Raw genomic sequence first — 26,456 nt, 5'->3', positions numbered from 1 at the left:
GACGAAACGAAGAGATTCTATCTTAGTCAGAATCATACCGAAACGAACATGGAACAGAAGAAAAGAAACAATAATTAAAAAATAATACACGGACTCGCTGCGTACGTAAGAAAGAAACAACATATTAACAACCGCCGCGATGCTGGGAAAGGTTAACTAATCCCTGCGGTCCAGCAGCTTCGGACGTACTCGTTTGAAGTGTTCGAATTTTTTTTCAGCAAGCATTCTGGCCGCTCAATTTAACGTCGTTTTAAACAGATAGTTACTGTTTACCAATGATTGAATAATGCAGACAATGCTATGGATGGTAAATATTATATACCAATTACGTACCTCCAGGTAGCCGACTGGTCCGTTAAACGGATAATCCCCCAAACGACGTTCTTCGTCCAGGAATTTTCCGGCTTTTCCGTTAACTGGTGGGCAGAACAGCCCATAGTTAAAACTTTCCTTGAGCTCCTGTAAGATGAAAATTTTTGGGATGCAATACTTGTGATAACAGGGAGAAAGAAAAAAAAATAAACCAAGGTCTCCTGTTATACGAGGAACGCGATGGATGCTCAATATTTTTACGAATTACATTACGATTAATTATACAAAAACGTGCAGTGAGAGGTGCGATGTTTAACCCCTTGACTGTGAGTGACACACATATTGGGCTGAAATTAGTCGTGCCACCACTTTTGTATTGTAGACACATATGTGGATATTAGAAAAAAAAAACATGTTTTTACTTAACCGATTTGATTATTGTACGGCAATTTATAGCTTTTATGGTCGTTGGCGGATCCAATAAGGCGGGAGAAAATTCGAAAAGTAGTTGGATTTCGATAAGAATTCGTATCTTAAGTGTTTATCAAGTCAACTCTATCAAATAAAAATTCAAATTGGCAATCTCTCTTTGGATCCACCACTTTGAATTTTGTAAATTTGATTACAGATTAAAATTCAGTGAATTATAAAACCATAAGACTGACTTTCGTCAGAATCAAACTGTTTTTCGAATCTGAATCCACCACATTAGATCCGACATTTCGAATTAAAAAAAAGTGATTCAGATTCAAATCCAGCAAGCTCAAAAATCGCAATACTGAGATGATAAGATAAATCTATCAATTCTTTTCTCCTGGCACGAAAGTGGTACGAAAATCTCATATCTGACATACTGCTCAGAAGTTAAGACTGATGTTCAAGAGTGCAGTAGGACGTCGAAGGAAAATAATTAAAGAGATCCACAAAGTGGAGTAGAAGAACAGGAAAAAAGGAAAGCAGAGGGAGGTCGAAGGAAGGCAACACTTAAGCGAACAGACCGCACGCTTCCCATATACCTTTGGTAAAAAGCGTAACTTACTTTCAAGTTAAAAACCAGTTGGGATGAAAATTGAAAGTTCTCATTCGAAACGACGTAGGTAGACAGTTAATGGAGTAGTTTACTTCTTCAGGCTAATTGAAATAGCAATAAATATGAAAACATGCTGTGAACCAGATGACTATTATAGCCAAGAAGATAAAAGAAGAAGTAACCTCAGATAAGTATAACGACGTGTAACCCAAAAGCGTCGACGTAAACCTCTGCAATATGTTGCAACGTGTTACGAACTATGTCTAATTATTTCAAGCTCCCACTGTTATCAACAAATTTAAACTTTTCAGCCAAAACCCCAACGAACAAGCTGTTGGTGCATTGCGCTCAGGATTCTATTTATGCAAGATGAAGGAAGGAGTGGATTGAGTATGGCTGACATCCTTCGGTTCTTCATCCAACGACTTAGGATACGTCCGGATCGCGTGAGATCAAACTGTAAACCTTCGCTCGACCCGATGTTGTGAAAGAACAACGTCGTACCATATCACGCGACAATTTGTGTTCTAACGTGGGTGTTAGAAGTGACTCGTGATCTATGCACGAACAGCACTTGCCGTAGCCACGGGGCATTTTCGGTTTAGCCTTGAACTGACAAAAGTATAGAAAACAAGATAAAAAAAAAAACCAACAAATTTTTACACACACCTCGATCTTGAATCTCTTTGTCCGGCAATAAGCAGTAAAAGCATTCATGGAAGATATTGGATCCTCGTTATACGCTTTTAAAATGAATTTGACCTTATATACAATATCTCCGCGTATTCCATTGAAACTCGAGTCAGTAGAATCGAAATATTATTGAAGAGTATGCTTTAATATTTGTTAATATTATAATTTAGTCGTTTGTGGTAGTCGCACAATAGATTGCAAGTCAACTCCAACTAACTTCATCCTGATAATATTTTCTATATTGACCTCAAGAAATCTTTCATAAGACAGTTGAATAATAGTAGACGCCATAATATATGTGATACCGGGGATGGTATGTGGTATTTGGTCAAGGATAGAGGGGAAAAAAATCCTAACGATCGATTTTTCAACCCGTCGTTGAATGTTTTTGCTGATCAGAATACGTTTTGAGATGAAACAAGCAATAAGTAGATAGCTGCAAAATGCAATTTGTCAAAAGATGAAAATTGCGCTGAATAGGCTGATCCCTGCTGCGCGCGGGTTCGCGAAGGAAGCTATAGTTAACGATTCGAACGCGCAATGCCATATACCTACCATGAAGTTGACTTCTCGTTAATTTCAATCAAAACCGTTAACTACGTCGTTAGCGACAGAGACAGTTTGCATCTTCCGGTAGAGTTATATAGCTGCTGGTAAATAATTGAATTGGAAATCACTTGGTCCGTTCACAAATCACAGTAGTAATTCTCCGGTCGTGCGGAACGACAGAGTCACGGGATGCGGAATAAATTGTCGATAACATCGGATATTGAAGATTGATTCAAAACGCTTCTTCGCAAGCGATCAAACACTATAGCTTATATCGCTTCGTAATGTCATTCCATGCTTGATGCACCGTGACTGTATTTCACTCCTCGTTATTAAACCGGATATTTCAGCGTCTGGCAAAATTCTAATTAACTATCTCGTAAAGCTGACTCACTCTCGTTGGAGAGAATTTCAAATGTGAACAGTTTCCAGTTTCCTAAATACGCTGTTCCGGCTGTCTTACGCATGAACACTCGTATCCCGTTTCGTTCTCCGTTTTCAAACTCATACCAATAACATGCAATACTTATTAAATTGAGTAAAAATTTTCGCGTAAGAAATGATGATGTTTCTCTTGTAGACAATCACTTAATTGATATCCGAAACGAATGACCGGTTTAATTTCACAAAGATTTTCTCTTCGCGGAGCTGACGTCGATATTTTTTGTTATCGGCAATAAATGAACCGATCATTAACTACAGTGAAATGTTTTTCGTAAATGAAAAGGTTTGAAATATCTGAGGAAGAGGTTCGTCAATTATTGAAATGCCGAAGAGATATTACAGGGTAATCGTTGCGTGTATACAATGCGCAAAAGTATAATAATATTATACGGCTGGTTGTGAAGTTGAAAAAACATGAAAGAACTCATAAAATCGATGGCTTACCCGAAGCCAGGACTACGAGGAGACGGAGCAACAGCAGCAACCCAATGAAAAGTACTCCCACGGGCTTTAGGTGAATCGTGAAGACGCAAAGAAATAAAAGAACCAGTTCACCGTCCGTTGAGTACAGTACTTATTTCATTAGGGTTACTACAAAACAGAGTTATAGTGTGCATCTTATAAGGCAAGAACGACCGTTTACTACAAACCGAATACTTTCGCAGTGTTAGCGAAAAAAAATTTTGCTGATCTTGACAGTTTTTAAGATAGCACATCATCCCCTTCACCAATTTTTTCTCATACAGACTTTAAATATTATACAATAAACAATAGCCTAACTAAACCCCAATCAGTAATAATTAATCTATCGGTAGAAGAAAACCGCGATGAGATTATCAATTAATATCGTATGTTTGCAGAATCAAAAGGCTTGGCCGAAAATACTGCTATCAAGAGATGGATCGGTTTAGTGTCTACAATTTCTGACGTATGTAGGTACGCGTGTATCTTGGATACTGCGAGCTAATGACTTGAGTTGACAGCGAATGAATAAGTTATTATTGTGCAAGGGTATTCGATGATAAGCTTGCGACGACATGATAAAATACTACAAGAAGTACAAAGTGCCTGTTCGAACACCACATCCAGGAAAATACGAATCTCTGCCTCCTCAGCGATATTGAACATAAAAGTACATCAGACGAATGGACGGAGACGTTCTTCATCGTTGTGCAACTTCCGCTGTCATTATCACGTCTTCAGTGAATACCGAACAATGCATTGCAGGTTACCATAACCTATATCTACACATACTACATTATTATACATCAGAGGTGTGTATACATACGCTAGTAGCTACTACGCGGAATATATGATATTACAATAGAATGATAGTAAACACATCGATCAGTCAACTCTACGCAAACACAACAAATATATATGCAGAGTGAGTAGCTAACGGTCGAATGGTCCAACGCGCATGCGCTAAAATTCTAGAGCAAAAGCAGTTGTTTTGTCAGGTTGACCAACCGAAATAAGTTCAGATGACAGGTCACCGCGATGTATGTAACCTCAAGAATGTTGGTCGCCCTGACAAGTCAACTGCTTTGACTCTAGGATTTTAGCGCATGCGCGTTAGACCAGTCACCGTTAACTACTCACTCTGTACGTATATAATATAAAATATGAGTTGTTTCATGACAATGCAGCAAACAATTGACTATGACATTATTATTTTCGTTAGGAATTTTTTTTCAACAAAATTTTTAATTTGTTTTAACAACCAGCTTTCAGCCTATCGACTAGCACGACTTTGAATTTTGTGTGAGAATTTCTCTAAGAATCAGAACACCGGTTATATGTAATTTTTTATTTTTGAAAATTAATTAATAAGTTTTTGAGAAACGTTTGAAAAAACCATAGACTGAAAACGAGTGCTTCGAAAATAGAAAATAAAATTTACAGAACAAAGTGCTGTTATAAGATTCTGGGGGTTCCGCTAGCACGAAAAAATCACAGGTGAAAATAATAAATGTCGTCGATCGTTGACCGAGTTGGCATGGGACACACCATATAAACTTCATGTTTTATGCGAATTCTGACACTCCACATCCTGCAAGATCCACTAGAGGCACATACCGCGTACCTAAGCTGCTTGTGGTCGTCCTACTGCAGCGTATCCCTTCCAAAGCAACCCTCACGTACACTTTTTACGCCTTTGGTGGACCTGCTACATCACATGGAGTGTCAGAAATCACAGACAACTTAGGGTATACAAGTATAATGTAACATGTGCCAGTGCTGTGCGTTTATTCGATTAACGGGCAGCTTCGATTAATCGTTTTTTCGATCATAATAATTCTGTAAGTAAATCGGTATACCTATGAATGGCAATATTCGACTAATCGATTAGTCGGAAAATGATTAATCGAAAAACTGGATTAACCGCCTAGCACTAATATGTAGCAACAATTAATGTTATGACAAAAAGCAAGAAAAAACATATATATCGAGAGTATATTACTGTGCATGCTATTAGTGAATTGGACGTACCCTGTACCAAGTAGCCACCTGGTATCAAGTGCTCGGAAAGGTGAGACGGGGAGACGTACATCGTAGGTTGGCCGATTCGGACGAACGATTCATCGTCAGCGAGAACCAACCAACCAACCAACCATCCAGCCAGCCAGCCAGAAACAATACCAGGTGGTTGCGAATTCAAGTGAAGCGAGGTGAAGAGTGAAGTGAAGGTGAAGTGAAGCGGAGCGAAGTTGCCCACGAGACGTAGTAGGTATAGTAGGTAGACGTTGTGATAATTGTCGCCGTAGACCACGTCGTGTGCAGCCCCCAATGTGCAAATGTGGATAAGCGAAACAAAAGAAAAAAACACCACAAACGTCAGACACAGCGTCACATTTTCCCATCCCCGTTAGTTTCGGAAATTTTGCAATTGGGACTATTGTACGGGAGGTGAGAGGAGCAACGTAGTACATCGTAGTTTGGAGCTAATGGCTGTCTGTGATTACCGTCCTTACTTTTTTGTTTCTTCTTTTTTTCAATTAATAATCTACAATCTGCTACAACCTTATTTCGCAATTTTCGCTAATTTGACCGAAAAGGTAACGGGAATATCAACAAATTGCTCGATCTTAACAGATTTTTTATTCCTAATGTGACGGTAAACTAACCAAGTGTGAATAGGCACTTGTCTCAGGCTTCATAGTTTTCGAACCAAGTGATTTTAGGCGAAATATGGGTAAGGTTTGTGGAAATGGCAGGCTTTTGGGGTTCAAATGTTTTGTAATAGTACTGATAATTCCAATTGAATATAGGAAGAAAATAATTTGAGTGGTTATAAGCGAAGAAGAAAAAATAGGATACCTTTAGGGAAATCGGGAACCCACTGTGAAACCTGAATTATGTGCACAAGACTTGTCGATTGGTTCAAATATATCTGATACTGGGTGACAAGTTACGCCGACGGGCTATCAACTCGAAAATGAAAAATAATGAAAAATTTAATTTTTGGTAATAATCTAGTTACCAAAAGAATTCCTACATAAATTTAGACGCTTCTAGATATTTTAGAATCTAAAAATTTACAAGAAATAATTAAATATAAATTTTGAACCGTCAATAATTTCTCAATATTTTAAAATAATTGCCAGTGACTATAACCTCAGATCAACCGCACTAGAAGTCATCGGTAAATAAGACAACCATCAACCCCGTGAAGAAGAGGGAGGAAAAAATGCATTACAGATGAAGACACACAAATAGGAATAAAAATAACCTAAGAAAAGTAAAAAAGATAATTTTATTTTCAAACTGATGCATTATCTTCGACTGTTCAACGCCGGACGAGCAACTGTAAAAACCTTTGAGTTTCAATGCACAATTCCAATAGAACTTGAAAATAACGAAGATAATGCACCAATTACGACTAAGGATCGTTAAGGCATATATATAATAATTATTTAAATAGGGAGCAGGATGTTAATGGGGTGGTGCTGTACCTCCTGAGTTCCGAAGGCAAGCATGTCGAACAAAAAAATACGCTGCAGTGAGTGTATACGTATATACATATATATATATATATATATATATATATATATATATATATATATATATATATATATATATACATATTTAGCAAGTAATAATACGAGGTGAGCATGTGACATGATTATAAATACACATATAATAATCGAACAATACACTTGACATAACTGCTTGTTGTTCCATTACGTCATATCCGATATAAACGGAAATCTGAATCACCCAAAGATATTTCAACAACCGAATAACAAGATTTTTTTAAAGATTTTTTTCACAAGTAAACGTTACTCTGTCCAAAGCTGTCTGCGTTTTCTTTCTCTCGGATTTTTTAACTAGAAAAACTATCACTATACAGAGTGCCACGCAAGCCACGCTTAAACGACGATCCATAAGCAACTAATTGTCATTTAGGTGTTTCGTTACGACGTAATCTTTCGGTAACCAAAGCCTTGTATTATCGTCCATGAATTAAAATGCCTCAGTTACAGCATCGTATGCTTAAAATATTATCTGTGAAAAATTAATTACTTTACAAAATCTCTGATTTTAAATATTTGGGACAACGACTCAATTGCTGCTTTAACATCGTTCTCCAGCGAATTTTCAGCCTAACTAATAACTATAAAAGCAGTTCGTTCTTCGTTGCTTGTGACAAAAACGGTAATTACAATCTGACTGATCTATAGACATTACTGCGGTACGGCACATTGCACGAGAGAAGATGCAAGACCAACGAAATATGCTTCTGCTTTCTTCTCCTCAGGAAAAGAAGAATAAGGAAAGAACCGTTCCTCTTCTATACTGAATAAATTTTTAAAATAGCATTCAATTTTATCATACTTAATCGTATCCTTATACATACATGAAATATATTTGGTAATTTACAGGTAAGCAATCTATAAGACACAAATAAGACACACCTAGATAGAGTCTAAGTACAATATGAATCAAGAGTTATCCAGACGCGTGTTGCATACCTTGGGTAGCGAAGCGAGACACTGCTGCTTGACATCCCAGACAAGCTGATCCTTCGGGAACTGAAGACATTTGCTCACGTTGAGTTCAGGCACGTGCACCCTGGCAAGAAGGATGCCTTCCTCAGCCGAACCCGTCGTCTCCGAGCCGAGTTCGTGGCCCGCGTTGAAGCTTGCCGAGGATTGCTTCAATCCTCCGTCCATCGCGAAGCTCACGATCAGCCAACTTAGGATCTCGGATTCATTGACTTACATCTACTGAAACAGAAAAAACCGTCGGTTTAATTTCGCTAAGGGTGTGCGGAATCAAGTTTTTAGCAACACCTGTTTGTAGAATTGGATTATCTAAATCTGCGGAGGGTGAATAAATGTCCCAGTTTCCGAAAAGTGCCGTAAGATATTTCAACTTTGACATTTTCCAATTTAATATTTTCCACACTAGGTTTTTTTTTGGCGCATGCGCATTTTCGGGTAGCTTAATTTTACGCACTCTGTCATTATTGCGCAACGTAAGTGACCTAACCTCAACATTATACGCGTCGTCAATAGCACCTCGGTGCTTCTCACATAAAACTTTCCGCATAGGTGTTGCAAAAAATATCGCCTGTGAGATGTGTGGACGGGCAATATCTGACTCGTTTTATTACAGCACTCGCGTTCGGTTTGTGCAATAAACCACATTCGTTCATGTGTCATCTATTTTCGCACCACTTACACGATATACTTTTATATTCTCTCACAGCCGTAAGGCTGCCATTGTATATTTTCTCGATGAAATTAAAGAAATAAATAAGGTTGGTTCAAAATATAAGTTGTTTTTTTTTTGTTTTTGTTAATCCATCGAATTTTAATATTCGATGGAAGTATATCCTCCAAAAAAAATTAGCTTTCCAACACAAGTGTAGCAGGTTGCTATTTTAATTTCTATTTCCCATTCGTTTGACATTGAGAAATTTCACTTTTCGTTAAAAGTTTAAATACTCATAATCTGTTCAATATTTTTCAAATTCATGCATAGATCCCTGACGCTGTTTAGAATGCTTTTGTAGCAAGTGCCGTGAAAAAATGGAATTACAGGCCCATTTACCACGAAATTCGTCTTTTTGGCTTACACGACCTTATCTATCGTTATACACGCGTTATACGATATCAGTTTTTGATAAATTATGTATATGACCCTCATCCCCCTCTTCACCCTCCTCATACTACTTCGCTTATTGTCACGTTATATTTGTCATCACAATATCAACGCTTAAAGATACAAACGCCAAGTTGACGGGAGTCAAGAATGCGGACTACCGTGGGCGTAAGAAGTTCTACGTAAAACCGCAAAAGCCTCAAGAGAAGCTGCAGTTAAACACACTTTTGTCCAACCTTGATGTCTGATGGGTTGAAAAACTTTGCATCGCTATTAAACCACGCGGTTCCAACTCCATGAGAAAAAAAAAAAATAGTCAACAAAATTATTTCAAAGCGAGAATAAGCACTACTATGCACACGTGTAGAAAATGGCAAAGACAATAACGCCTGTACAATTCCATTTACGACGTTTGACAGAAGAGAGCTCCTTCTGCCTCCTTTTCGCAAAGTCTGTACGCGTACTTATGAACGACGATTGTCTGTCAGACCATGGCACGATGTAAATCATAATTTTATAGGTCTACCCAGCTCAACGAACATTCCGTGTACAAGCAGGTCGAGATTTTTACGTCTGGCTTTCGACCTCCCCTCCTCCCCCGCCCTTTCCCGCCGTGTCTGTAATTGACGCTAGGTGTGGGCGTTAGTCGCAGACTTGAATCGTGCACTTACCGAACGTGTGGTTCGACATGATCAAGGGACGAGCGCCATCGCTCCATCGCTCTCGAGGTATTCTTTCACCTCGACATCTTATTATTTTCAGAAACAGATTCCAAACTTATTGATCCAGTTCACATTTTATATGGTCCTCGACATTCGTGTTCCACTGATAATACCCAAAGATTTTTCGCGAGGATATACGACACTGATAACCTCAACGAAAGACGGATTACACATTGTAATGGAGCTCGCTTAACAACCATGACACGAATAATCGACGAAACAGATCTGACATCTATCAATAATATTCATATATATATATATATGCATTCATTCATTCATTTATTCAGAAGAAACCCGAATGCAAAGCTACCTATATAAGCATTATTCCAGATCCATCGTCACGACGACATTGAAGTGAGATGTAAAATTGGTATCAAAGTAAACCCGGCACGTAAGGATCGAGCAGATCCACGCAAAGGTTCGAAGCGATGTCGTTGAGTTTGCGAGTGTTCGAGACCTTCCAGGTCCTACATTGACTGCATCGAAACAAGTGAGGCGAGGCGCCGCGAGGATGTTGGAGGGGGTGGTCACCCCTCTATGGATACGGTGACGAGGGTACGTGAATCGCAGATAAATGACGCCGACGACTAAGAGTTTAACCGAGGAAAGTACGGGGATGACAAGCCCATACTGCACCATCAGATATGCAACAACAGAAAGAACCTTAAGACTATCAGAATATCTAAGTATGATCTGTACTTGGCAACTACCCGTACCCGCCCACCTTGTAGCCCGCATTTGTGTGACTATATTTTCAGGAGATTGATTTGATTGGTCAAGTGTTCACCCCGATTCGCTATTACACTTGACATTTGCAGCAGATTGAATTTAAGAAATGTTTTAAGGTCACTTATGTACACTTACCCTTGACGAGGATTGTTTTTTGGTCTTCGTCGTAACGCTGAGACATATAATCCAAGAGAATAATCATCGAACCTGCGTCGGCACACTTAACAAAAATCTGACTATTACAGGTAACCTTGTAGTTTCCAGATTTTTGTAACTCGTTAAAACACGTATGATCATAACGCAGCGTTGTGAAAAGTCATTGTTATGCCGATACTCCACGATTCTATAGAATGTTTTCCAATCGTGTCTACAATATGATCCAAACCAAAATCGTATGATTTACAGAAGGAATAATAAGAAGAATAACAAACAAAAAGAAAGATCAAACGTTATACCATCTCGTCTTGTTATCGAATAAAATAATTTTCAACACCGAGAAAATAGATCCGATCAAACACTAAATAAAACGGCACCGCGCACTCCGACACCTGACAGCAGCGCACAGCCCTCTTAGGTATAGCCGTACAGTATTTCGGGAAAAACACATCCCTACCGGTGTCTCGTCGATCCCAAGGTGGCGCCATCAGGGAGCTCCGCAGGGGCGGCTAGTGGGGGGTGGTGGATGTGGTTGCCCGGCAACGCCGAGAGATCGACCGAGTACAACCCCTGTAGGAGAGACGGAGGCCGCCCCCGGATTCGCTTACGCGTCAATTCGTCGCAATTCCCGCCTGGTAGGAAAAGCTACGAACGAACCTCGCCCAACTTGATTTCAGATCACTGCAACTGCGTTTTCTCGATTTTATATCCTGCGTGTCTTTCTCGTTCGCCGATATTTCCTCGCAACGGCAGCATCCCAAAAGATGTTTCATCTTTCCGCACACTTTGAGACTGAGATTGTGAAAACGAACCGGTTGAACCGTTAAATTCGTTGCGTATATCCCTGCGGTTTCTCTCAAGAGTAAAACAATTGCCTCAAGATCTTATTACCTTTTACACTGCAGCAAAATTCTCTCATCATCGGGATACCGCGAGTGTTAATCTAACGCTACCTGACGTCAATCTGACACTGGCTAATGCTCAATTCCCGCATTGTGGACAAAAATTGTTCTATAGTAGATAGTTAGACGGTAAATTTTAAGATTAGATTCTTAACAGAGTAGGGGAGACCGGGGCACAACGGACCCAAGCCGCTAACTACTTTTTGTGGCTTTTGAGCACTGGGCACAAAAGTTCTTTTCATCTATATCGAACAAATTCATTGTTGTTTTGCCATAATGAAAAATAAAAAATAAAAGTTTTTTTTTGTCCTAAAAAGAATGTCGCATACTTTGATTCAACACATATTAAACAAACTTGTAATAATATCTCAGTATTAGGGAAAAAAAATTCCCCTACATATGAAGGGGTCCAGGAAAAAAACCACTTCAGTCCATTTTTTTATTTATCCAAAACGAGTTAGCGATACGATTGTTGTGGCATTAGATAGTGCTTTGAAAGCATACCACTGCAAACCTTAGTTTGCATTTTTCATGAAATCAGTCCGACTGCACCAAAGTGGTTCTTACCCTGGACTCTACATATACACACACATCGAGCACCGTATCTCGTAACTATCTCTCGAAGCGGATGTCGGTTGAACCAATCGAGATGACTTCGTGCCTCGCATTTAGCTGGACAGTAAAGTGACCCCACTGCGGCAAACGCAAGTGGCAAGCTTCAGAAGCTATTAGATTGCCACGGATTGTGCAACCGCAGGACACAAACTGATGAAAATCTACAAATATTTACACTAATGTAAAACTCCAGAGACTAATATGGTGCGGAACCCCATGGCCAATATTCCTAACAGTACACTTTTTCTACAAACGAATAAATGGTGCTTAAAAAACTACTGAGGTGGTTCAGAAATTATCCGTTAATCACAAGACTGTAAAATGACGAACCCCAACCAGCTTTTCCGACTTGCTGCGGAGTGTTGAAACGCTTGCAGCCTCCCTATAAACAAATTACCATCTCATTCTATACATCGCAGGTTGAATTAATTGGATTAATCAGCGAATTTTATGTGCTAATTTGAGTATTGAAGTTAGGAATCGCGGAATGTACTTTGGTCCGTTTGTCATTCGAAATTCCAATTTCTTCTGAACTTTCTTTACTTCGTACTAAAGTCGTTAGTGATCGTATCAGGACATCAATATACAGGCGCAATTTAAACAGGTATGTAAGTAGCTACGTATAAGTTTCAGATGAGAATGATCGAGAAGCTTAATATTCGAATGTCACTATCCTGCGGACTCTCGCTTGCGATAATACGACTCGAATGTCATCGAACGATAAAAAACTAATTGATAATTGATAAACGTAACGCGAAAAAAAAAATGTACTCAGTACATAACGTCCACTAATCGATGATTAATTGCAGGGATCGTGAGGATCGCTAAGCGGTAACAGGTTACCCTTAACCACTCCGTCCCCTGCAATAATATAGGCTTGTTGTCGATCTTCCCTCTTCCCTCTTCCCTTTCTGAGGTCCAACATTGAACTCTGAGACCTGCACCGCGAGAGGAAGCAAGGAAATAACAGGACGAAGAAGGGTGACCTCTTTCTATTGATCTAACCCTCCAAAAAAATATGTCATCCTAAGAGTGACGCATTTCCTCGCGGAGCCTTCCCCCTGTTTAATAATTTCTATAGGCCTCTGCCCTTCCGCTCCGCTTGTCCAATTAACGTCCGCCAATCAGAGTGATCCCCATTCTAGGGGGAGGACAACAACATCCACTCTGCGAGTTATTAATTCACAAGTTAAAAAAGGGGGATATCTGTACGTTATACCCGTTCATGTGCATCTAAGTATGTAGGCACCTATAGGTGTAGGTATATAGTTATGGGTCGTCATTGTGGCGACACAACCGGTGAAGGAAAAGGAAGTATGAATATTGGTGAGCTCGATGAATTGACGTCAAGGCATCAATTGCGCCATACGCCGAGATCCCCACGCGCTGATTTATCAAATCAATTACCAATTTGTAGCGTGTAGGTACCTATACGCATACCTACATCAGTTACCTCACTGTACCAATGTTGGTGCAAAATCCAAAGGGATAAACAAGTTGACATTGTTATTTAGTCATTTCAGTGGTATAGATACGCTGCCGTCATGTGCCACTGACTTGACTTATTCGTACTTCGTACGTGGTACTTGGACGATGAAACTAATGTGTGTGCAGTTGTTTCAATTGAACAAACCCGTAGCATTCTTTACCCAACGAGCCCTGTCGCTAGAGATTTTCGATTTTGTAACGTCGACGACAAATTAAAACCGGTGACCCATCCGCGCAAAAGCTTCAAGGGTTGGAAAGCAGAGGGTGGGTTATATGCCGTATCCCGATTAAATCGCTTTCAGGCACGACCGTTCGTAAAGAAAGTGCCTTATACCTAAGGTTGCCTTCTCCAAAAACGTCGGATTAAGAAAAAACTGTGAAGCCGCGTTGGAAATATATTTTGGAACCCATACAAGCTCGTTTGCAAATATTTTCAAAATATATTGAATGTTTGGAATAGTCAGTACAGGGTATTTGTGAACACGATGCAAAAAAAATCCCTTAGTTGAGCAAAAGAGAGTTTTTTTCGATAATGGTCATTTTTATTGAACTGTTTCAGGAAAGGTGACGACCTGATAGGCGAAGATATCAGCGAGACGCCATTTCGGGAGAAAGTGAAGATGGTCATGGACCTTTCCTGAAGATGGTCAGCTGGATCCGTTCGAAACATCACACATCAATGCGTGAACTTGGAATCTCTAAGTTAGCATGTCATAAATGAATAAATGTTCTCTTGCCACCGAGATTAGTCCTATAGTTCATATTATTTGATGTTCTTCGAAATGCAGCATAGATAATTAATATACAGCTATCTGTAATCAGAGAAGTTTTTTATTTCTTAAATAAATCATTTAATTATGTTCGAAAATGTGAGAAAAAACAAAACAAATGGATACATGATGATGTTAAGTATAATATCAAAGTACAGTATGAAATAATGATTACAAAAATGTATATTAAAACTTGAAGATAAAGTTCAACAACAAAACTGAATAAGTCAAAAAACGGGAATATAAATAACTGGGATATACAACGGAAAAAACTTCTCACTGAGAAAGAATAAGAAAAATTGCAGTAACAAAAAAAAAATAAAACAGATTTCACTACGTCGTCGTTGTTGGTTCCAGATAACGCTATCGAGTGAACATGTTTGATAACCGTGCAAAGTCCACAAAGTTTAAGATAGTAACGTTAATCCAAGAAAATATTTCAAGATATCACTATTCTACGACTTTCGAATGACTGTGAACGAGCTGACTTCGCAAAAAGTTAGCGAAACAATGATTATTCGCAAATAAACTATTAAATCAACGTTACGAACTTCAACCTGACGAAAATTTCGTCAGAGTCGCTGAATGGATGAAGAATAAATTATTGGTGCAAGTCAATGCTCGAGTCAATGTCATAAGACGTTGTTATAGTAGTAGAAAGTCATCTGCTGTTTCCTGGGATGTGCTTAATGTACTCGAAAAATAGTCATCCTCCAAACTATATTATATTTTTTTTTTTTTTTAAATCTCGAGCCTGCGACGACATCTTGGCATTTGGTAGTGAAATGCTGTTGCTTCGACCTCGGTTCTCTGGTCTGAAGATATCTTCGACGATATAACTTTAGTTTTTAGATTAGTTTTGTTGATTTCGAACATAGTTCCGACTGATAGTTGTCCTTAATAAATTATAGAAATCTTTGTTTTCTTACATTTCGAGTCTACGACGGTGAGATAACGTCGTTCGAAAATGAGATGGTGATGCTGCTCTTTGGTTTTGTGCTTCAGAAAGTTTGCTAACAATAGTTTCGATACATAGTTATCCCCAGATATATATAAAAATAGTATGACCTATCAGGTTCCATACTAGAGTATCCTGGATACTGAGAAAACATGGGTTTATTCTTGGGATACTTTTTTGTAATTCAGACGTCACGTTATCGTACATCGCATATAATTGTTCCTCAGCCAGTGTTCCGACAGAACTATTGACGCAATTTATCCAGATTGTAAAACTCTTTACATCTGTGGTTTTTTTTTTTTTTTTTGGCTTTACAAATATTGGTGGTTACATGTTACCAGTAACCCGTTTGCGATGCTTCATTTTATAAAATTAAATCAACTGATTTGTCAATGCATGTGGAACTGCAGAACTAATCTGGATCCCAACAAACCTACAGATCAATAATAAAATTCCAAGATTTCTTGAGCTAAATATCAAAACCATGTTTTCTTTTTTATCGTTTTTTCACGAAAGACTTTTTCTGCTCTAGAGGTGTAAAACTCTTCAGATTAATTCTCTATCAAAGTCAAGTGATTGAATTCCGCTGAGATGTTATGAGATACTTACAACACGAAGTTGTAATCACATTTTCGTTTCTTGTAGAGGCGTATTTTGAAAATTTCCAAGAAACTATTGCCGAAACTCATGGCTAAGTATAGAACTAAGTAACCGTCTGCCAACGGGACTTTGATTCATTTATGACAAGTAAAAATTTGATATGCCAAGTTCACACATGTGTCGCGACGGCGGCTACAGATATCGTTTGAATACAGAACACCCGAAGTATACGAGCTACGCTGACATTGTAGTCTCATGAGAGGCGAGGCTACTTTCTCTGTCATGATAGCCTGCGGGGTGCTCCCACAGAGGTTACACATATACCAAGACGTACCAACCAAGTCCTCGCGTCTTTCGATCAACTCCATTAGCGGCATCCAGCCCAAACAATAGATCAGAGAGTTACGCAGATGCGAAGCAACGACCGATCGAGATTTCGTTTATGCAACGTAATGTAACGTGCCTTCTCAGTCCGGTTTGTCGTCGTTATAGTCAACTGTCAGTCATTCTTTAGCACTTCATTAACAGAGGTGACGCGAGAATTGGAATGTGAAGTAAGGGGGGCTTGTTTTGTCCTCTACGTCTTTTCATAGATATTTTATTTTTATTTTTTATCCATTATAGATGCTTGTTTCGGGATCAGAGACTACCGCCGACACACGTGATGGTCATGAATGAAGAACAAGCTTCTACATCACGTACGCGTATTTTCTCAGCGAGATCACTCGTTGGTGTCCCATTTCAGCAAACATCGCTAACTATAAACTGATAACGAAAAACTCAGGCTAGTTGGAAAACAAAGACCTAAGACTAGTGAAGAGGTATCACTGTGTGAAGACATATAAACCGTGAAACGCAAGCTGCTAAGTTTGATGGAGAATCTTTACTCTGTAACGTGAGTATGAAGTAATATCAGAAAATTATGTGGAAACGTTAACTGCTGGTAGTCGGGTGTTGTAATTCGTTTTCACATAACGATTCTTATTGCTATACATATCGGAAATAATATCATCTGTGCAGTCGAGCTTCGCTTCCTGCGTGGAAAAGGAACTCGATATTACCGATAGAAGGCAGGCAAAAGAATGGAAGTTACACACTTGCATAAGCCTGTTCAATGCTATGTTTGGTGGATAACTACAAACGACAAAATATATTATACACGGCAACACGGTTTGTAAAGGAGTAGTAGTTCTCTCTCTCTCTATACTCGGGGAACATAAATAAAATTGCCCAACTCGAGAGATAACCGTTTGGAAGCAACATTTTATTTCACTCCCACCTGAAACTCTTGACGGATACAGCAAGAAAGAAAACGTCGCTAAGGGATACCACTTAAATCCAATTTCAAATGGAAGTTTTCCAATTTACATACCATCATTAACGTCACTCCTAAGTAATGACGCAATAATGAAATTTCCGTTCGAAGTCTTGCCACTCAGTTGCATTTATTAATACGGACTCGATCCTTCAAATATATTGTAAAAAATGAAATTATCTATTATTATGCTTCTACATGAAGAAATATAATTCTCGAAAGACTCCTTGAGTAGTAAAAATCAGAAAATAAAATTAGTAAATAAATGATAATATTTCAAGGACGGTAGAAGAACTATTTCGGTAAGTTGCAAAGAAGATTCTTGTTGCAGATTTTCTCGGCAGAACTGCGGTAGAAGGATATACTAAATCTTAGCCGGATATCTCGCTAGCACATCAGAGGCAGTATGGCATAGCGGGGGGTACGGTACCCGGTTCTTGGTGCTTGGTTCTTGGCTCTTGGCTCTTGGCTCTTCGCTCTACGGTCAAGATCCAGGGCCGTATCTTCGTATATCCACCAAGCCATGCAGGTAACAAGAAGAGGAAGAGGAGGAGGAGGAGGAGGAGGAGGAGGAGAAAGAGAAATCTCTGCCGGAGGCGTCAAACCTCAAAATCTCCCTTCTCGTCCCCAAAGCTACGCTCGCAACTTAGTCATGTTCTTTTTCTCTCACCGATGCATGATCCATACATCCGAGTTTAAACTATGGGCAACTGGCCGTAAGTCTGTACCTGCTTCAGCTACTCCAATCCGATCCTGCATCGAGTTGTAGCCGAGCTAGCGCGATGGTGTACGACACAATATAGTGTTGCAGTGACTCCACCGAGAGGGAGGAGGGAGGGCATGCATATGAGGAACCAACTATAGAAGAATTTCAGGTCTGTCTCAAGGTTGTAAAACGGCTGAACGGTGAAGTACAGACATTTTCTACGAAACTTTCGTTACGACAGATTTATCGAAGGTGATTGCAGCGAGCCTTACATACGCATATATGCACGGCTTTGGGCAATGGATTTTATAATAAATATTGTTATAATGATCATACATTTCATTATTACAATATTAAATACTAGATAATGAATTTTCGCATAGGACATGAAGCGTTCATTGGACCATTCCGAATGTTGATCGTTAGAAATTTTCACCAGTCGGATTTTGGACCATTGGGTGTAATGGTGTATCTAAACTTTAACCCGCACCCTCTGAATACCTAACTAACATAGTTAACGGAGCTATTGTGGACTAGGAATATGATCAGATCGTGCCTAATACGCGAATTCTATTGTTCGTTCGGCCAGTTTTTTTTGTTGAATAACTAATTGTAAATAAATGTTATAAGTTTTGAACGATACAAATAGGTGATCGCACATTACACTATTCAAATCAACTTTAGTTACCAACAAGGGAGGTATTCGCAGGTAAGTTTGATAAGAAATAAAAACGCTGTTTCGTGTGTGTTTTTTTTTTCTTCATTTTTTCCTTTTCAATTTATAATTTATTATCATAAGAAGGGCCCCAACAACAATAACCGATGTCACGAATTATTTTATCCGATAAGTAGACAGGTATGAGATTACACAAGGCGGCCCCACTAGTGCCAGCCCTGTCCTGGACCAGAGTATTGATCCGCCAGAGCGTGCAGTAGTGCGCCAAGTCAGTGGCTCGATGAGAAGAAGAAAATCGTACGGTAAAGTATATATAGCCACACGATTAGAGGCGCTTTTATTATTAATTTGTCTGAATTTTGATGGTGTCGCAGGTCAATGATAAATTTGTCATTTATATGGCACGAAGGTGATGATATAGATACGTACATATATATAGGACTAAAGAGATGTATGGAACTCGTTACGTTTCAGTTGACTTCAATTTTTTTTCTGCTTTCTCAAAAATGAATATTCTTTCTAAAAAGATCCCACTCCATGCCAGAATGTCAAACGACCCTTTAGTTTGATTTATTACTAACTTACGACGCCCGGAAAGTTCAGTGAATTCAATCAAAAAAAGGTCAAGAACTAATATACACAGTGAATTTATTGTACGCGTAAAACTCGCGATATTCAAATGATCAATAACGTCGATAAAAAAAAAAAAAACCACGGATATTCGTTTCTCAAGAATTGAAAACCTGTTCAAAGATGAGTAGGTAGTAGTTATAGGTATATGTAGTGGCAAGCGAACGCGAGTTAGTGATGAATTACGAGCAAATTAGAGAGAAATAAGAGAGCTTGGGTGCCCGTGTGAATTATTATGTGAATACTATACATGTTACATTCTAAGTACCCAACGAGATGAAAATCTAAGGAAGCGGAATATTTTTTCTTTCAAATACAGCCCCGGTAAAGAACGTTTTAACATAAGTGATAATTGAAACAAATTTTGATCGGGCAACCACCAATCCATATCTCAAATCACCAGTATTGATGATTTGATTAAACTTCATAAGTCACAGGATTGAATTTTCAGCAATATCTAGTTAGTTGATGATTTTTTGGAATTGTATCAACTAGTTAGTTATAATACAGTCTTGTTGGTATTACGGTTTAATAAGTTGATAAATCAATGGACTTATATACATACACAGTAAATGGGACTGGAACAAGCAGCTTAAGCTTAGAATATATGCGAGTACCATACTCACACATTATACGCATATATATACAGCACTATACGAGGGTATGTATAATGAACACTCATTCTCAGCGAAAACGAAAGTATAGATAGCGATAAAAAGAAGAAGAGAACAAAGAACGCAGTTCAGCACCGAGTAAACCAAGAAAAAGAGGGAATGTTAGCTTAAAGAATGGTTGCGAAATGACTGTGAAAATTACATTTGTTTCTACGTACTTTATCAGCTAAGCAATTCTCTGTTTGTAATGTTACTGCTTATACGGGGAAAAATACTTAGGTATGCCTGCAGGTAATAGGTGGTGATTATCTTATACGAATGCACAAGGTAATAGGATTCTGACTCTATGAAGTATGGCGCTCTTTTCAAACGTTGTTCAAAGTTGATAATTGATTTCAAACAACCGTAAGCTAAGACCAAGTCCAAAAGTAAGAAAGAAAACCGAGGAAAAGACATGAACACGGTTAAATTCGGAAGATCCTATAGATAACAGGCCAATACATTGATGATATTGTCTTCTCTAGTCACGTTTAAACGAGTACCTATAACTACTAACTACTGCATTGCACCCTGTTTCTGATTCGGTCACATATCAACGTATGCGGCACAGTGCCCACAGATAGTTTGCAGGTATGCGCATTAGCATCGCGTTCATTTCAATTCAGAGTAAGGGTAAAACATAAATGCCAAGTCATGCGATTGATTGATTCATTCGATCAAGCCCTGTTAATGTCCGTAAAGGTGTAGAGGGTGTTACTGAGTAAGCACCGCGGTATGCTGGGTTGCCTACCACTGAGGGGAACAAATATCGTTAATACAGACCTACCGAGTTACCGGTAGTTAGCGCATTTAAAGTCCTCGCAAATCAACTGGAACTGCCCATGTTGGGAAATTGTGTGGGTTTGGCCAAGTAATTGTTTCGTTGTTGATAAACTTGCGCTGAAGCGTTCAGAGATCGCGTTTCGGAGCTACGTTAAAGTGACCATATAACTTGACTTGACTAAAGTGATTGTGACTCGGTAGTAGACCTGTTTTACCGATATTTGTTCCCCTCGGTGGTAGGCAACTCGAGATACAGCGGTGTTTGCTTGAAAAACACCCTGCATATATATATATATATATATATATTTGATGCTAGATGTATCTAGATCACTGAGTGAGTGAACAGTGAAGCAGATAAATGATAAATAAAAAAATGAATCTTTCAACTGACGATGAGATTAAAAAATATCTCGATTTTGAATTCCTTGATTTCGTATGTAATATCCCTTACAATACAATATATTACTTAATCGACTGATTCATAAAATCAGTCCAAGTTTAGTTGTCTCGTTACCGCTCCTCCATCATCTTACAAAGCAATCAGTAAAACTCTGCACACTGTTACGTGAGGTCCAGGTTATGCCAAGTAAAAAAGAGTAACGCGTGCCGAGTTGAAACGAGACCGTCTGGTGGGTGGCAAAATATAATTTTTCACCGACAATTATAGAGACGTACATACACGTGGTGCCTAGTTATACGTGTGGACGATGGTATACGCAGGTATAACCTATAGATAGATCGATAATTATAGGTACTACCGTGCATGAACAGGTATAAGATGCGGTAGGTAGTTCGTAGGGTGCTCATGCGCGGCACAGCACAATAGTCTGGCCAACGCCTCCCTGCATCATTGAGCGTCCCTTGCCACGGCAACGAACCAGAGCCCGTGCAGACCCTGTAATTACAAGGGACCGGTTCGGTTCCCCTGGCAGTTAACCCGCGTACACGTACCTACGTACTTACGTACGTACGTAAGTTGGTTCGTTCGTTGGTTCGTTCGTTGGTTCGTTCGTGCATAATTGCTGGAGCCAACAAGACCCAAAGCACGGCGCCGGGCTTCGCGAGTATTCGCCCTCCGAATACTTACCTCCATACAGCCAAGAAAGATCCTTAAGAGGGCTGCACGCGTGCACCGATCGTCAATCGATAGCGTATTCGAAGGTCGCCGTTCTCAGGAATTAAACTCTGGTGATTCATACGGCCGCCGGTTATTTCACAATTAAGCAATTTTAATCATTGAGAGTTGTGTCGGTCGGTTGGTTGGCTCGCGCTAACTCTGCAGTGACGTCAGAATTCCATATGAGCAACCGGTAAGAAACTGGTTCGTTCGGCGTCTGCACAACCTACGTAGGTGCACACAGCTGGTACGTTTCAATACACCGATGAAGTATACTACGAGTATGAAGCGGCTACTTCAAGATACGATGATGATGATGATGATGATGGGATCACCGCGCAATTGAATTATTTTCACCTTTGACCTGGACCATTGAATCTGTGCTTAATCTTGACAATCACGATTCCCTATTTATCATGAGCGCAGTATGTTATACTAGCAGTATCGCGATCAAGTATATTTAACATGAAAAATAAATTGCTAAATTACCTGCCAGCCGTAGATCCTGACCTACCTGAACTTATAGATTTTAGTACACACCCTTGAGACCTATAACCATTGTCGCCTCGCTATTATACAATATGTAAAGATGCTGCAGTGCACCGAGTAGTACATACATGTGTGAACATACATAAAGTAACCCGAAAAAGTTCTTACAAGGTTCTAAGTGAACCGCTTCTGATCCAAGCTTTGCTCTATCAGGTACCAATTATCTTCAAGATCCTCTTTAGCGTGACGCGGAGTGCGGTTAAAAGCAAACTAAGAACCTGCCTCACACCATGCAGTATCACTCCCTGTAGTAGATACTCATCGAATACACCATAATTATGTAACGTCAACGGCCCATTAGCTTACAATTAGTACCACCGTAAAAGTACTTATTAATAGTGTAACTTTACTGGCCATAACAGGTATAGCCGTAGGCGATGAAAAGCGACGATACGCCGAAACGAGAAAACGAAATTAATAATAATAACTTATGATACACCGTAACAAACACGAAGAGTAAAAGAGCATATCTTACTGAAAAAACTTCAGGAAAACAGGGTGACACGTGAGTTTTTTTTTTTTTTACTAAAATATGCTTCGTGAAGTGCAGAATTTACATTTGTGGTAAAAAAAAAATTAATTAACCAGAGTATTTTTTGACGAAAAACCTTTTCAGTAGTTTTCAGTAAAATCTCCTCTTCTTCTTCTTCTCTCCGTCAAGGGTCCACTTATTTGAAGTAGTTTTTCCCGCTGAGGAGCCCGGGTATGAAAAAAAAAACCTTTCAAAAATGAACAAGATTGAGTAAGATTAATTTCAACAACGTTGGACGAGGTATCTTGTACCTCATGGGTATCCACCATATTCATCAGCTATACGTACACCTACGCGGCTCGCATATATTGCCAGCGGCTAGACACGATTGGTTTCGGCGAACTTGCTTAGGTGGAGTGAGGTTGTATCGCCAGAGTTCTCTTCCTTCCTCCATCCCTCCCTCCCACCTCTCATTCTGCCCCCTCATCCTTCTCGCCCTCTATCTCGTTCTCCCTCCCTCCCACCCTCTCTCTCTCTATCTCTCTCTCTCTCTCTCTCTTTCGCTCGCTGTAGAATCACCGCATAATAACGCACACAAAGAGGGATTTACAGTCGACCAACCGACGACCGGTTTTCAACCCAGCATTCATGCGTTCTCGTTGTTTTTCCACATAGCAATTTACGTATAGGTTCCCCCCCCCCCCGCCGCCACCCCTTCCTCCACCCCGTTTACATTTCCAAGTTTTTTCACTTTATAAAGAATACATCAATTCCCGTATTATATATATATATATGTTTCAACATTCTTGTCCCGGTACTACCATCTATCTATATATAATAGACTATAAATTGATCTATCTATATTTACCCATTCTGTAGATCTAGGTATGTATGTACATACATACACATGTGATATCCGACGTTATATATATATATATACTGTCGCCCGTCCAGTGCATTAAACGCTTATAATTTAATGTCCGGTGTGAAATTCGAGTCTACTTCTCATCTCCCTTCCGGCTTCGTGTCCCCTCTCCGAACAATACACGCCACGCATGCACACAACTGTATACTTGCATAACGCGAAACACAATAAGAAGAAACTGCACACGTCGCGTCGTGTGAAAAAGTAAACTCGACCTAGAGAAAAAGAAGCAAAAATTTCACTCGTCCGCGGTATAGTTTTCTTACTATCTCTTATTTGGTACATGTTACCGCAGTAATGACGATAGCCATAAAAAAAAAAGGAGGAAAAGGCTTCTCCTTTTACATGACATGGAAAGGAGGGCTCCGGAACAGATCGTAATCGCGGTGACTTCAGGTTCATTCGAAAAAGATGAAAGTGCTAAAGGACAAAGGATGTGGAAACGGAAAGAGGGAAAGGAACAAGGGTGGGTGACACGCCCGTTTATGACTTATACAGACATCCGTCGTCCCACGGAGGAACACTTGGGGATTGACAATGCGCGTGGTAGCAATGGATATCGGATACATATTCGGTAACATTATGTAAAATTTCCGTAACGTAATGGCGGACATCTATGCTTGATGTGCTATATAAGATTATATGATGCATGATTGAAGGATGGAGGAAAACTCACGCTACTCGTTTGCACAATTTTATTCATTGAGGACATTTGAATGCACACGGTTGAAGATAATTTTAATATATATGAGAGATACAGTTGATCGTAACTACAATAGCAGATATGAAACGTCTACAATTTGAACACAAAGAAAAAGAAATTACACGCGAAAACAATTCGTGCAAGAGAGTAGCGGGCATGTAGTGGAAGTCAGTGTCTATTTGTGGTGCAGGATGACGTGAGAATTTCAAGTAAAAACAATAGTGAAAGAAGAAAATTAGGATGTGTATGAATTTGGTAAGAGCCCAACGCAACATGCGAAATGACTAGAGGAGAATCGAAGTCTGAGGTCGCGGTATGAAAACGATCCCATCCACGAGAAGTGGTTTAATTTTTTCCACGAACTGCTGCCGTCCGTTATATACCAACATGATCTCGTCCTAGCGGTTTAGTTATTATACCCTTTAACGATCAGATATATAGATTGATATCTGGTGAGCCATAAAAGGGACCCAACGGAGAACGGCTGCATGGCTTACTCGCATGACGATTTCTTAATCTTATATGTACGTTCGTCTAAACGTAGGTAGCTAAAGTAGAAAGGCGTTCACTATAAATCCACACTACACAATGCTTTTAATATTTCTCCTGTATTGTCTAAAAGATCGGTAAGAATCGATTTCTCCAACATAGCGTAGATAAAAGAAAAAAAAAACGTACATCAAATCGGCTTCTCAAGACGTTGATTGTGAGTTTGAATCGCTCTTGGGGGTCATCGATTACCTACTCTTACGGTATGGTACATACTCTTATTTATAATCCAAACAAAAAGGCATCAGACGAATAAAAAGTAGAGTCTAATGCTAAAGTAATTGAAATCCAAATACCGTTGACCAGTTTTCGTGATTTGAGAATCGATACGAAGCAATCGCAAAATACGAATACCAAGTCTTCACTTTCGCTGTGCGGGCATCCACGGTGCGCAATTTCTCTTGTTACAACTATGCCAACCACATGTCGAATCCTTCGATGTTATCTTGGATAGTCTTTCACGGTATATATATATATATATATATATATATATCGGATAGTAATTCTTGAGATTGGTCAGTGTCATTGTATCCTATAGATACGGTATATCATCGATCGATGTCCCAATACAGCTTTCTTGAATACACAGAAAACTGTTCGCAAATTACGTAAAGTGAAATTCGCCCCGAAGGTATGTATATATATATATATATATATATATACACAACTGCACGCCAACACGTAGATATCATACAAGTATATGTATAATACGTGCCACGAACGATTATCTCTTCCTACGGCTTTTGTAGACGCGTTACATCCAGCCGAGTTCTACCTTTTACAACTTTTCCCGCATACCTTTTCCCACCGGCTAGGTTCAACTCGTTATGCCTATTATACAAGCCCCGCGGTTGCCGTTCATTATACGCACACGGTTCCATGCGTATTATATACCTATCCGTTACGGTGTACTAATATCATCTCCCCGTGTGTGTCGAGTTAAATGAACCCACACATGTACCGAGTATTGGGTATGCATGGACTATGGCTATTGCTATTGCTATTGCTATTGCTGCCCAGCAATATAATGAAAGCCAACGTGATTGTTGTGTGTGTTGTACGATACCGGATCGCGTTGCTCTCAAAGTTATAAACATTCTCTCGTATTGCGCGTGCGCGTGTCGGTGCGGTAATATATGTTATATATATATATATGTACAGTAGTGAAATGCATAAGAGAGGGTGTAGATTCGACGAATGGATTATAGCGATAAGTGTAAAGATTATGAGAACTACTGCGTTCCTTTTATTGTACTCTTTCGAAAAATTCCAATGTCTGTAACGTCTGTGAAATTTTTC

The 26,456-nt window shown here is 39.4% G+C and overlaps 1 protein-coding gene across 9 annotated transcripts in view; it reads right to left on the bottom strand.

Moving 5' to 3' along the window:
• Positions 1–26,456, bottom strand: part of LOC124410745 (protein shank) — a 60,878-nt gene that overhangs the window by 14,204 nt on the left and 20,218 nt on the right. For 3 of the 9 annotated variants that reach the window (XM_046889336.1, XM_046889334.1, XM_046889337.1), the window contains exons 3-5: positions 8,004–8,256; positions 5,522–5,541; positions 334–459 (exon numbers count right to left, since the gene is read on the bottom strand). In XM_046889336.1, the coding sequence (XP_046745292.1) occupies positions 334–459; positions 5,522–5,541; positions 8,004–8,205 (348 nt within the window). In that variant the 5' untranslated portion in view covers positions 8,206–8,256. Of the gene's footprint in view, positions 1–333; positions 460–5,521; positions 5,542–6,984; positions 7,060–8,003; positions 8,260–10,725; positions 10,919–26,456 lie in introns of those variants that run through there. The other 6 variants (XM_046889333.1, XM_046889338.1, XM_046889331.1 and 3 more) reach the window with 5 other exon arrangements.

The sequence above is a fragment of the Diprion similis genome, chromosome 10, assembly GCF_021155765.1.
Source record: "Diprion similis isolate iyDipSimi1 chromosome 10, iyDipSimi1.1, whole genome shotgun sequence".
Taxonomy (NCBI): Eukaryota; Metazoa; Arthropoda; class Insecta; order Hymenoptera; family Diprionidae; genus Diprion; species Diprion similis.
The sequence above is the reverse complement of the archived record's forward strand: the minus strand, read 5'-3'. Positions and strand labels throughout refer to the sequence as shown.